Raw genomic sequence first — 14,607 nt, 5'->3', positions numbered from 1 at the left:
AGAGATGATGATATGTTTTAGCTATTGAGATGCTGGTCATATTGTAAACCTGTGTTAATGGGGTGCTGTACGGCCTTTGAGACTAAGAGTCTGTGCCAGTGGTTGGTAGAGTAATTATGTCATTCTTGGGGCCACGAGAAAGGTTCTTAAATATGGCTCAGCCTTTAAAATGATCCCAGATATATACATAAGCATGAGCTGAACAGTTTTGGGTGAAAACAGATAAAATTTTACCTAATCACGAGCATTGAAGAATTTCTTTCATTTATTTTGGTCTTATCACTTACTTGATTTTTTGATTCCTCATTTTTAAAACTGTTCAGCTGCACATTAACTTCAGTGCCAAATCATGTCATCCTTTTACATAAAACATTACAATGTGAATGCTTTTCTTTTAATAATCTGCTGTATTTAATAAAAGACTGCTTTTTCATGCTTACTCTAATTCCTGTATCTGGAATCTGTGTTCATTAAGAATCACTGATGAGTGTAGCCGTCGCAGTGCGGTGCGAGTGTGTGCCATATGGTCGAATCGTTATCCATGGGGGCCGTGTTTGATTGCGGGAAAGCACAACAGGATGCTGTTGCTCTTTGATGAAGGGACTTATGAATGAGGCGTTGGGGAATGTGGGAAAACGAGAGTGCCCGTGAACAGCCGGAGCGTGCACTAGTACTTCAGCGTTTCCACGGCGACGCATGGGTAACAAATCAGAAATTAGGATCAGGGGTTTTATTGGGCCCTGGCTTGCCTGCACCAATGAGAATAATAACTTAGGTGGAGTTTTACTCAGTGCTGAAGGTCTTCTTTAGAGAAATTACCGTAACGTTGATAGGGTAGACATCTCTCAGCAAGTCTTCTCCTGTCTCTTTATCTGCCTATTTACAGTAACTCTACGCCTCTCTCTTCTGCTCTCTTCCTGTGTATGACACGCTCACTGATTCCGTCTCCCAGTGCATGTGTCGTACCCCGAGACCCCCGGAATTGGCTTCCAGAGCTCCCTCCTAGTCGCAGCTGGCCCCACTGATGGGAGGCCGATGATCCTCACATTCAGTATCCCATCAAAAGTGGTGCCGGGCCTGTTTGTCTGCCCCGCTGCCCTGACCACAGGCCTCCAGCATCACCATGGCAAAGTGCTGTTTACACAGGAGTGTTAGTTGCAGTTATCAGTGGACTGTTAATATTCATTCATGCTTAGCTGATTGGGGGAAACTGGGAGGGGGGGGATATAAATACACATCTGCAGTAAGAGAAAAAAAAATATTGGATGCCCCCCAGTGTACAGATACATGTTTGTTTCATGATCCTTTTGGTTTAATCTACAAAAGCTTATTTACTCAATATTGATGCCCATGTGACTTTTCACTGTCAGACCCACATAGGTCACACTACAGTGTCACTGGAAGGTACCAGCATTATGAATAATACTGAAATCATGAACATTTTACCAAAATAGAGGTCATGGTTGCTGCAGTGTAGGACTCGTTCAAACTGTAGTTGACGCCTTATTTTTAAATGGGTCCAGGTGAAGGGATTCACACCTGTCTGTCAGAGTGATTCTACCAAGCCACTGGAAAGAGGTAGAGGTTTAGGTTGGGGGCAGTAGCAAAAATGTTTGTGAGGTTTTTTAATATCCTTTGGCTCAGCTTGGTAAGTTACATTTAAGAATTCTAAAATCTTGCAGTGTCAGACTTCCTGCTCATAATGGTCATTGCAAATCTGTAGCGCAACCATTTATAATGAACTCATGAGACACATTCACAATTGCAAAATATACACAATTAAATAAAGCACATTAATAGATTAAATATTCTAACAGAGAAAATGTCTGCATTAGTTTAGTATGTTAAACGCAAGTATTCGAGTAGTTGGTGGTCAGCAAAAAACTATGATCATAAATGCGAATGGCCCCCAGGCAGTTCATGTGCCATTTTTATGTCAGAAGCCCAGTGCAGAGAGAGAGGCCAGCAGCACTGAGAAAAAACGCCCTGGGCGATCATTCTGCCTCTGAGGCAGTGGATTGTGTTAACGCGCTGAATTGACAATAAGTGGTAATGCTGTTTTGCGTGCCATGCATTTTAATTGAGGTATAAGCCATTTTATGATTCATTTTTAACTGTCAAATGACATATTTGGGATTTTGATAATTGTTATTCTGTTTTTTGGCAAACGTGTTCCAACCTTTGTTGTGGTGTGTGATGGTAGCTCGCCAGGGCCTGTCCTTGTAAGTGTGGCTGCGGTGGGTTAGGTGCCTCCTGTGTGTTTTCCAGGAGGTGCTGCTGAAGAGAGCTGCGGACCTGGTAGAGGCCCTGTATGGAATGCCGCACAACAGCCAGGTACAGTGCAGGCCGTGACCCCGGCACAGACACGGGCAGGGGGAGAGCTGCTCCGAATAACGGGGGGGTGCATTTACTGTATGAGTAAGGAATGGTTTTGTGCATCTTCAGGTGTATCACAGTGTCACATGTTGAAGTAGGTCATTCATCTGTAATACCTGTGGTTTATCCTATTATTGTGTGTATTGTTGTCTATACGATTGTGGATGAGTGATCTCCTCTATCTATCTATCTATCTATCTATCTATCTATCTATCTATCTATCTATCTATCTATCTATCTATCTATCTATCTATCTATCTATCTATCTATCTATCTATCTATCTATCTATCTATCTATCTATCTATCTATCTATCTATCTATCTACTGTAAATTAATCAATAAAGCAAACATCGCAGATGTCATAATGGTTACCCGACAGAGGTCAACAGACATTTCATTCTTGTATGCAAGTCTGTAAGGAATCCCTCCAAAACTTTTCCCTCCTATTCCATATTCTGCTCTTCCCAGCAGGACATCATCCTGAAGCGGGCGGCCGATCTGACGGAGGCTCTGTATAGTGCCCCCCGCAGTCACACCCAGCTGCCTTCCCTGACCCCCGCCCATTCAGGAATGATGGGCGTCAACTCCTTCAGCAGCCAGCTGGCCGTCAATATCTCAGAGGCATCCCCTACCGACCAGGGTGAGCCCACACAGAACTGCACGTCAACTGCTGTCTATCACAGGTCTGAAGGTCCGGGCCGACTGGAAGTGTTTCATTACTTTGTCTTTTAGACTGGCTGGATGTATTACACCGCACTTAATTCCTTAGCTGACACTTTTAATCAAATCCTTACCCGTTTATACAGCTTTGGGTTTTGATGGAACATTTTCAGGTTAGATGACCTGTAACAGAGGCGCAGGCGAACCTGCACCACACTTGGAATCTGACTTTTCAAACACGTTGTGTCTTGCTGCTCCTTGCCGTTAGCTACTGGCTGCATGGGAAGGCTGTGCTGACTCGATAGCCCCCAGCTCACCCATTGAGGAGAAAGGGAGGGGGGAAGAAAAGGAAGCCAGTAATGCAAGGAGAGAGAATGCGTTCACCTGTGTTTCATTGCTGCGCAGTAGCTGCAGGAATTGCGATAAGCATGATACAATAGGCTTGTCATCATGTCATGGAAGACTGTCAGATAAGTTAACAGGAAAAAAAATATTATAATTACTATCAAGATCATAACTAGAGACTTATGAAAATGGGGGGGTACACCTTCACTTGGGGGTCTGATGGAAAGGGCCCACTGTATTTAAATTATTTTGTGTACGCTTATTTAGGGAGAGTTAAAGCTTTGAAAGGTGAGAAAGGATTAGCTACCAAATGAACACTCCTGCCCCAGTGTGCATGTGAAGGCCGCTTGGGTCTAAGCTTGTGCTTCAAAGAGGAGGGAGTCGGTACCTCACAGCCCTTTGTGTTCTCCATCACCCTCGTGTCTTTTTCTACATCACTTATAGGAAAAATCACCCCCAACCCCCTCATCACCTAACTCTAACCCCACCGAAAACATCACTGGAGGTGCAAAACTCATCCACCATTAAAGGCTGTTAGGCCACAGTGACTATGAAACTGCATGCAGGCCCAGGCAGCACGGCATGCTGGGAAAGCCTTGGGGACGTGTCCTACATTAGCAGTGCCCGCATCACTGAGGTCTATTCACCAACTCACACTCTTACCCAGCGCTGACTTTGTGCGTGTCAGCCTGTCAAATTAGCCCCCAGATGACGATTTACACAATACTGCCTTGACATTGAAGTAATAAGCGATGGCCACATGACCAGAGGGGATTAGGCACTATTTAAAACAATGACAACTGAGATTTTCAAATAATGAACCCTAATCTGCCATTCCAAGATTTTTTCTGGAGAATTCAAGTAAGTACAGGCAGGCCTCAGGTTACGTACGTCTGAATTACGGACAACTCATGCTGGACTAGCCCGTTATATTAACACTTAGAGTTACATACTGGTTCGTAATAAGGAAAGCACATTCGTGGTGCTTGTGAAAACATTGTGTGGCTGTTGAAAATTGTGTAATATTGGTGCATTTCGAGCTGTAATACAAAGATCTTCTGCAAGCTGCAGTATATGAATGTCATGCTGTTACTCAGTTACTTTGATGAGACACCATACTGGTCTACGGGATCAAACCCTTTACATTGGGTCCAAACACTGCTTCTCCTGTCCAGGTTACTCCCGTAACTCCGGCAGCGTGTCCCCACGTGGCTACGTGCCCAGCTCCACCCCCCAGCAGTCTGGGTACAGCACCATCACCTCCACCATGAATGGCTACAGCACCACCACTATGACCAACCTGGCCATGCCTGGATCACCCAGCTTCCTCAATGGCTCTTCCACAAGTTCCCCCTATGCAAGTAAGCCAACTATGCATGGAAAAGAGAAATATGTTCTTTTGAGAGAGGTTCTGGCTGTGCTGCAGATTCTTTCCTAAAGGCAACCCTATATAGCCATGGGCAAAAGTTTTGAGAATGACACCAATATTGATCTTCACAAAGTCTGCTGCCTCAGTTTTTATGATGATAATTTGCATAAACTCCAGAATGTTATGGAGAGTGATCAGATGAAGTCCCTCTTTCTCATGAAAATTAACCCCAAAAAAACATTTCCACTGCATTTCTGCCCTGCCACAAAAGGACCTGCTGACATCATTTCAGTGAATCTCTCGTTAACACAGGTGAGAGTGTTTGAGGAGGTCAAGGCTGGAGATCACTCTGTCATGCTGATTGAGTTAGAATAGCAGACTAGATGCTTTAAAAGGAGGGTGGTGCTTAAAATCATTGTCCTTCCTTTGTTAACCATGGTTACCTGCAAGGAAACACATGCAGTCATCATTGCATTGCACACAAAGGGCTTCACAGGCAAGGATATTGCTGCTAGTAAGATTGTACCTAAATTATCCATTTATCGGATCATCAAGAACTTCAAGGAGAGAGGTTCCTTTGTTGTGAAGAAGGCTTCAGGGCGCCCAAGAAAGTCCAGCAAGCACCAGGACCGTCGCCTAAAGCTGCAGGATCAGGGTAGTGCAGAGGTTGCTCAGGAATGGCAGCAGGCAAATGTTAGTGTATCTGCAGGCACAGTGAGGTGAAGGCTTTTGGAGGATGGCCTGGTGTCAAGAAAGGCAGCAAAGAAGCTACTTCTGTCCAGGATAAACATCATGGACAGACTGATATTCTGCAAAAGGTACAGGGATTGGACTGCTGAGGATTGAAATGCATTTTCTCTGATGAATCTCCTTTCTGATTGTTTGAGGCATCCAGAAAAAAGAAAAAGTGAGCGTTACCATCAGTCCTGTGTCAACAGTAAAGCATCCTGAGACTATTCATGTGTGGGGTTGCTTCTCAGCCAAGGGAGTGGGCTCACTCACAATTTTGCCTAAGAACACATTCATGAATAAAGACTGGTACCAAAACATACTCCGACAGCAACTTCCCCTAACCAACCAACAGTTTGGTGATGAACAATGCCTTTTCCAGCATGATGGAGCTCCGTGCTGTACGGCAAAAGTGATAACTAAGTGAATGGGGAACAAAACATCGACATTTTGTGTCCATGTCCAGGAAACTCCCCAGATGTTAATCCCATTGAGAACTTGGGGTGAATCCTAAAAAGGCGGGTCGACAAACAAAACCCCACAAATTCTGACAAACTCCAAGCATTGATTATGCAAGAAAAGGCCTGCCATCAGTCAGGATTTGACCCAGAAGTTGATTGACAGCAGGCCGGGGCGATTTGCAGAGGTCTTGAAAAAGAAGGGTCAATACTGGAAATATTGGCTCTTTGCATAAACTTAATGTAATTGTCAATAAAAGACACTTACGAAATGCTTGTACTGTAAATATACTTCAGTAAACCATAGAAACATCTCACAAAAAGATCTACAAAAACCAAAGCAGTAAACTTTGTGAGAACTAATACTTGTGTCCCTCTCAAAACTGTATGTTTCTCCTTCAAGGTTAACCTGATATTGTAGTAACTCTGCCCTAACTTACCGGATTTTATTTGCCCGCGAATCAGCTGGGAATAAAACTGCTGTTAGACTCTTTTGCAGCAGATAAGCATAAGAATCACAGTATAAACTAAAGGTAAATTCATGACTCACAGTACATTGGTTAGTTTGCAGTAATATCTTGTTTTATATTATTATTTTTCTATATTTACTTTATTGTCGATTGTCTTTCTCATTTATTATTCAGTTTCAATAATGTACTTTAAATGCGATTTTATACCCAAATGTGACCATCGGAGCTATTTTAAGTAAAATATCTATAGCTAATGCAACCCAAAGGTCTAAGTAACAATATCATTTTGATGATTATTTTTAAGCCCCTTGTGCTACTCTTATTAATGATGATATGCACCGTTGCCATTTTTCCCTTTTAATTTGAAGCTGTGTTTCACTTTGAACTGTGAATTTCGGTAGTTTCGTGGCAGTGAAACTGATTTTTAAATCAGAGTTAAAATCCGGCCTAAAAACTAAGGCAGCAAACAAAACTTTGACAAAATATTTTGGAACCAGAATAGCTGCTTCTTCTTCTTCTTCTTCTTCTTCTTCTTCTTCTTCTTATTATTATTATTATTACTATTGTTGTTGTTATTATTATTATTATTACTATTATTATTGTTGTTATTATTATTATTAGTAGTAGTGGTAGTCGTCATAGTAGTAGTAGTCATAGTAGTAGTAGTAGTAGTCATAGTAGCAGTAGTATAAGTCATAGTAGTAGTAGTAGTAGTAGTATAAGTCATAGTAGTAGTTGTAGTAGTTGTAGTGGTTGTAGTAGTAGTAGTACTAACAGAATAATTGTGACTTTATGTTACATGCATGCATTTTTTAAGGTTATGGATCAACTCTGCATGGGTCAGAGCAGTAAAATGTCACGTGTCAGTGATGGTAATACCAGGACACATAACATGAGCCCAGGCCTGATGCCTGCCTGCCCTATCAGGGTCCCTCTCATGCCTGCCCACTCACATACCTGTCTGACTATGTCTGTTGCAGTCATCACCTCCAGCCCCCCACTGGGGGCCCCTTTCATCACCCTGTCCTCTCCTGCTCGCCCCCACTACCTCCGTTGGCCCAGCTAGCATCTTCTCATTTTGTCCTGTCAATATGATCTCCGCAGTCAAACAGAAGAGCGCCTTCGCCCCTGTCATGCGGCCACCGAGCTCCCCACCCCCCGTCTGCACCAATACCAATGGGAGCAGCCTGCAGGGTGAGGACCCCGCCCCCTCCTTCCTCCAGCCCACCCCCCTCCTACACACCACTGATGGGTGCTGGTAGATAAAGGCTTGTTCAGAGTTGATCCATAATTTTCATATACAGATTGCAATTAGAAGCATGGATTCCTTTTTACCTTTTCAAAAAAGAAGATTGTGTTTGAAAAGATTGGTATGCAGTAATTGATACACAGTCTGGATGGAAACTTAATCTTAAATTTTATTTCAGATTAAACGACATATATAATCTGTCTCCTTACAATATGCAATCAAATATTCATATTGCGATACAGGCAGTGCCCAGGCTACAAATGAGATAGGAATGTTATAAATAATAATAATATGTAGTAAATACATGCAGTATTACATTGCATCTTGAGCAGACAAACCACTGAAGCCACACAATGTTTTTACAAACGTCAAAAAGTATTGTCCTATTTCGGGCATTTTTAACCCCAGGGACTGTCCATTTTTTTATTAAATCACCATACTGCTATCAATCGGCAAACATTCATCTAAGCCAGGCATTACAAAATTTGAATCACAACATCTTTCACCTCATACGAAACAAAAGGTTATTTGCCAGTATTTGATTTATTGTCTGGCTGATTTTTTTCCGTCATTGTAATAATACCTGTTGTGTTATTCACACGAGGCAGAGATCTGCAGTACTGACCTGTTGCTGGTGCGATTCTTTGGACAGAAATTCTGATGCACGTTTTAAGCTCCATGCATGTAACTTAATTCACTAAATGACCTGCCGCGTAAACTCAGTCTACGAGGCATGCATACTGTACTTGTTCAAGGGCATGAACCAAGAACAAACACATAATTCTTCACCAGATCCATCAGCAAGACCATTTTTCACCTCCAACTTTCCTGACAGTGATTCATAAGTCTACAGGTGTCTTGTGCCAAGTCCGAAAAACGCCTGCAGGTCAAAGAGTAATTTTCTGTCCATTTAACCAAAACGCCTAATTTCCTGTTGTTAAGGGACCTTAAACCTTCTGCAGATATTGTCATCATGAAAAAGTCTAACTGAATATCCTGTTACGTGTCGGTCTTGTCTTTTCAGCTATGGCCGGACTGATAGTTCCGCCTATGTGAGGAGCGACTTCTTTGCTGCTTATTTTATACCACAGCATGAACTTCAGCTATTCTGCTTTCTGTTTTTGGCAGCATCTCTCGTATCAATGCTATTAATGGGACTGGCTCACTGCGTCCCCCGGATCATCACATACCGCTGCCTTTGTAATGACATCGTCCTCTGTTCCGCAGTGTTCCTAAACTCATTTTCAGTTCGTGCAGAAATTCATTAGAAAAACGTTGCTGTTCAGTGCAAACACTGTAAACGATTTCAAACTTAGAGACTCACAAAACATAACAAGGATGTCAGTGACATTTCAACAGGAGAATTAATGCACGGTATATGGAATTTCTAGACTTCAGTACAAATAGAATGAGGCTATAAACTGAGTTGTTTATTCATGGTTCTGTATATCTGTCATCCAGAATGTTATTGTCCAGCAAGTTCTCTTTTTTTAATCAGTTTTAGAGAATTTTTCAGTGCTCTCACATTTGGAAAAAAACAACTTCAGTCTGCATGCTTAAAGGGTGCATCCCCTAAAACTCCCATACATATTTTGGTTTCCTGTATTACCATGTATAGACATAGTTTTGTTATTAGATAAGAAAGGAACTCTTGGTTTTTCCACAACATTTTTTAATTTAGCAGCTGTCAAATTGTTAATTTTCAGAAACTCATTGTAGTTGAATCCAGAATCCAGAACTGTTAAAATGTAATTTTAAATAAATTATAAATTATTAGATTAATGTAAATATATTTTAAGATGACCATTAAATGTTATATTACAAATACACACACTAGTGTCACTTCCCAATTATTTGTCTCAAAATTTGTAGCCTCTGGTAAATTTACAGGCTTATAACGTATACCTCAACTAAACATATGAGTTAATAAGTAATATATTTTCAATGTAAGATTGTTATGTTGCTGTTCTTAAAGAATGCACTTTTAAAAATGCAGTTTTCTCTTCTATTTGAAATCCTAAGGCATTTGTCTTTCTTAAACCAATAGGAAGTCATTTAATTGAAACCACAATGATTTAGCCAAATCAGAAATCATGACTTTTTATGAATATTTAGGTACAGGTTTTTATTAAAGGTTTAATTGTCCAAAATATACATATTGTAGGCATGGTTTGTTTTTTTTATCGTTTTAAGCATGAATAAAAAAGAAAACTTTGAAGAGCACACCTGTCTAATCCATGTAGAACAATAAAATGAAAACTTTGTACAGAAACCGAAAAGTGATGAATGTGGAATGGAAAAAATGGCTCTTTTTTTATTTCAAAACATGAAGAAATGTTGTTTCCCCATCATTTTTATGAATTGTATAAAGCATGGTTTAATTTCTTTTTTTTTATGTTTCGAATATGTTTCATTGTAGAAAACACGTCCTTTGTGGAGGCAGCTGACTCTTGGAACAGAAACATACACAAAAAATATAAATATGAATGTATAGATGGGCATCAGGGTGTCGTTACCTTTGTTTGTTGGGGCTTAGGGCTCCCATTTCTCAGGAGGTTTGCTGCTGTGCCCATCATTCATTGGCTGTTATTCAAATAACATTCACAGCATAACCATAAAGAACAAAGAGTTCCAATACACCGATACCACAACCTGATACCATCCAAAAGATTAAGCTAGATGTAACGCAAATCATGCCGCAATCATGTAACCCAGAAGCTGACCTGTTTTTGGAATAATCTTCAATTTATATTCAAATAATCAAATATAGGTCTACATACTACATACTGTACTTCTGTGGGATATCTGTACAGTAAAAAAAAAAAAACTTATGAATGAAAATATGCAATTTACTAAAGTGTGTATTTATTAATGTGACGAGTTCCAAAAAACTATCAAGTTTTACAGAAGGACGTCTTCCTAATTATCCATATTAATTGGAAAATACGGGGCTAGAATCTCTTCGCTTTGAATCAAGCTCTGAATATTTGGTCTATCGTATTTAAAAATAAAACCATGGCTACGGTAGCAGCAGTACATGTCCAACAGGACAGGTTGTTTGCCTTGTGCATTATTTACAGCGGACATTGTTTGTGTTCTGTACTAATATATAATGAGTATAAATGTAGAATGTACTAAGATAAATATGTGACCAAAGTAATATTAGTTATGCAAAAGGGATTAATGAAAGGCAATGTCTTTGCTGTTTATTTAGACTATTATAAACATAAATTAATAACCACAGAAGTAACCTGTTTCTGTTTTTAGACAGATGAGAAATTAATAAATTGGATTTTTTTTTCCTATGGTGTCAAGTGCAGTCGTGTTATTTTTATCTAGAAAAAAAATATTTTGTTACTCAGCTGCAATTTTAATGACAATGCCCCCTCTTCTATACTATAAAAAGTAAATATAATAATAAAAAAAGATGTTTATAAAAAGTCCTATTCTCTTTACTGATGTACAGTATATATGGAATTACAGTTATTAACACCTAAAATGACATCTGAAAATCCATGACATACAGATTTTCGAAAGAACGAAAGAAAACCTTTGTAGTTTTTTGAAAATGACCTGCAGCTTTGTATAGAATCACTAACTATTTATCTCCCAGATTTACTTGCCAGCTCCATTGGATCCTTAGATACTGGAAGATCTCAGACGTATTTCAGCAAAAATCAAAAGCAGCATTTTAAGGAGCAGAATTATCCCCCTTTAATGAATGCACCACTTCTTCAGCACTCCAGAACACAAATAAAGTTGCCAGATGGGATCGTTTTCATTGAGTGATGTTATGATTAAAACTTAAAATCAAACTATTTCTCAAACCCGCATTGAGGAGGTTCCTCTTATGTACGTCTTACAGAAAATGATTTTTCTTTTGTTTATCCTGATTCTAACATTTTGACCACGTGCCACTGTTCACATTCCTTTGTCTGAGCATTATTTCCACATTAAACAGATAATATCAGGCTGTGTGTTCTTTCAAGTTTTTTATTTTTCAGGAAAAAAGGTTTCACAATATAAGATTATATGTGTATTCTTTTATGTCTTATTTATTGTATATATAGCAAGAAAGCAATACAAATGAAAAATGGACCGTATGCTAAAGCTTTCTTGTTAGATATAATCTTGTTGATCTGTTAAACTGTCTAGAATAGTATTAATTTGTTTTCCTGTTAGGTCAAGGAGTGCAAAATAACCAAGAATCAAATCTTGATGTTGTCATTTCAAGGTTATAAGTACTTAGGGTACGATTTGATTTGAGGATAAAATATAAATGTTAGACTAAAGTAATTAACCTCGACCATATATTATATATTATACTGAAGTATAACATGCATAAAATGCAGCTTGACTTGTGGGGAAAGTTAGATAAATGTTACATGAACTTAACCTGAATGTAGCCATCGGAAACTGCGACTGCGAATCAGCTTCATTTTTTTCAGAAAAAGCAGGTTACGGCGTGGAATACTCTGTCCCCTGTGCTATAGTACTGCCCCATTTTCCTGACAAGCAATGCATTCCTGCACTAAAACATCTGTATCCAATATTACTGTTCTCTATGCCCGTTTGCAATCAGAGCAAAACCAGAAAAAATCTTTATTCCGATTTTGGCTGTCTGGTTACCATTTTCCCCATTTGGCTTATTGAGTGCATTCCCACTGAATTATTATGTTCTTCACACTTGTAAAAACTTGGTCTTTGCCAGCATCATTCTCCGAGTTTGTCTCTGTGGGTTTGAACTTGCAGAATGTATTATTTTTCATGTTTCTTGCATAAAACTGTTAAAACGACTAGTGAATCTTTATACAATATAGAATATTGTACCATCAAAATATATCAAAGCACAATGTTTTATTATTTTTATGAAAATGATGAATACTTTTCTTTTTTTTAAGTTTTTGACCTTGCTGTAAATAAATGCATGTTTCTCTGTGACCCAAAGCTTTTGTACAAAAACTGACTAATAAAGATTTAATTTAGCTTGTAGATCCTCGTTTTGCTTTAAATACTATACAATGCTTTGTCTTTTTTTTTTTTTTCTTTTTACCTTTGTTGGATAATCGGGGGTGATGGATACTGTAGTAGGTCATAAGTCAGAGTTCTGTAGGTTGGTGAGCAGTATTACTGACACGCTTGAAACTTAAAATTACGGTATGGTGACTGTGAAGCTTCAAGTTGGCTTGGACAGGATGCTCTTGAATCGCATAAACTGCAATAATGAAAACTCTGATTCGCTTATTATATTAGCTATTGGCAAAAGATGTTGAGTTTGATGCCAGAGGACGTACCTTATCTCCATTTGTCCCTTTTTGAAAACGTTTACCTAAGTACGGATTTTGAAGATTTCAATATCTAAGTGACTGAATTTAACTGAATGTCACCAGCAGTACTACACAGGTCTAACTACATAGACATTGGACTGCACATTGAGTTGATATTGCGTAAGTTACGTTATTAAGAAAAGAAAACATTTAGCCATTGCATCTGGTGAAACTTATCTTGAAACTTATCTCGCGCAATATTATTATGAAGTGCAACAAATTCAACCTACTTTTCTCTAAATATATTTTTTTACTGCATTGTATCTTCGGGTACCGTGGAATGCTCCTACATTCTACATTAGCCGTGCCCCTGCTATTTATGCCTTATTTTCTGATGGTTCACTTCAGCTTGGAGGGAGCAGCAGGGTGTTACCTTGCTCGCCCCCGTTGTCCTGGCTGGCTGCCTGGGTCTTGGCCAGCAGTCTGCCCTCTTCTATTTGTCACTCACTCCGCACTCCCACCTCAACGTAGCTCCCTATATGTGGCCCAGTTGCTTGGTGTCCTGTGAACTGCACTAGTTCCTCGTTCCTTGATGTCATTGACTTTGTGATGGCTACACATTCGGTTCCACAGCCACTGAGCCGTAGCTTTATGTAATTAAGGATTTTTAATAACATTGTCTGGGTCAGTGCTTCCCAACCCAGTCCTCGGGGAACCCCGGACAGACCACGTTTTTGCATCCTCTGCAGCTCCCAGCGCACCTGTACCATGTGTTCGGTGTTCCTGATTGGCCTGGAGCTGGGAGGGAGCAAAAATGTGAACTGCCCGGGGTTCCACGATGACTGGGTCAGGAAACACTGGTCTAGGTGGTGTGTTGGCACTCTCACCTCACACCTCTGGGAGCAGGAACTGAGTCTCTCCCCCATGGCTACATGTGTGGGGAGTTCTCCGCGTGTCATTGCGGGGTTTCCCCTGGGTACTCCAGTTTCCCCCTTACAGTCCAAAAACATGAATAGTGAATAGGAGTAACCAAATTGTCTGTAGATGTAAATGCTGTGTGTGCCCTGTGAAGGCTTGGCACCCCATCCTCAGATTGTTTTATTTGTATATAACCAGAGTTATATTTTATATATATGTGAGTTTATATGTATGTATGTGTACGTGCATGTGTGTGTGTGTGTCTGTCTATATATACTAACCTGAGTTTGTGAGGCAGTGCCTGATCTTTATTTTAGTCCCTACACATGGTCTGTACTTTTCATTCCCTCCTGAACTGCTAGTGTGGGCTTTTAGCAATAAACTTTGCTGATGAATTGACCACGAGCACCAGCGCTACCTTGGAAGTTACACAAAAGTACGAGGAAAAGAGATAAAAGTGGCAGAGCAAAAATGAAGCAGATTAAATAATTTCACATCACAGGCTGTATATATAAAATCCTGAGTCCCATTTTGAACCAGTATGGGATATGATTTGTCCTGTATTTTCAGACCGTGCGATCAATTGTCTTCTAAACCAATGAACAATAAAGAATCTGTTTTGTAATAGGTCAGGTTATTTTTGGCAATCAGTCACAGCTGGTATACTAAGAGTCTGAGATCTCACACCAAAGACACAATGTGAATGTCATGTAAAACTCAACAGCGCTAGTCGCCATGGTGACAGTGAAATGTGATGCGTTTAAA

General features: G+C 39.9%; 1 protein-coding gene across 6 annotated transcripts in view; it reads left to right on the top strand.

Annotated features, from left to right (window-relative positions):
• LOC125720539 (transcription factor COE3-like) overlaps nt 1-12,638 on the top strand; it is a 101,740-nt gene extending 89,102 nt beyond the window's left edge. For 3 of the 6 annotated variants that reach the window (XM_048996066.1, XM_048996064.1, XM_048996069.1), the window contains exons 12-16: nt 2,269-2,334; nt 2,846-3,017; nt 4,558-4,743; nt 7,513-7,602; nt 8,682-12,638. In XM_048996066.1, coding sequence (XP_048852023.1) covers nt 2,269-2,334; nt 2,846-3,017; nt 4,558-4,743; nt 7,513-7,602; nt 8,682-8,713 — 546 coding nt within the window. In that variant the 3' untranslated portion in view covers nt 8,714-12,638. The remainder of the gene's footprint in view (nt 1-2,268; nt 2,335-2,845; nt 3,018-4,557; nt 4,744-7,512; nt 7,603-8,681) is intronic. The other 3 variants (XM_048996067.1, XM_048996065.1, XM_048996068.1) reach the window with 2 other exon arrangements.
• The last annotated feature ends 1,969 nt before the right edge of the window (nt 12,639-14,607 follow it).

Source organism: Brienomyrus brachyistius, chromosome 25 (assembly GCF_023856365.1).
Source record: "Brienomyrus brachyistius isolate T26 chromosome 25, BBRACH_0.4, whole genome shotgun sequence".
Taxonomy (NCBI): Eukaryota; Metazoa; Chordata; class Actinopteri; order Osteoglossiformes; family Mormyridae; genus Brienomyrus; species Brienomyrus brachyistius.
The sequence above is the reverse complement of the archived record's forward strand: the minus strand, read 5'-3'. Positions and strand labels throughout refer to the sequence as shown.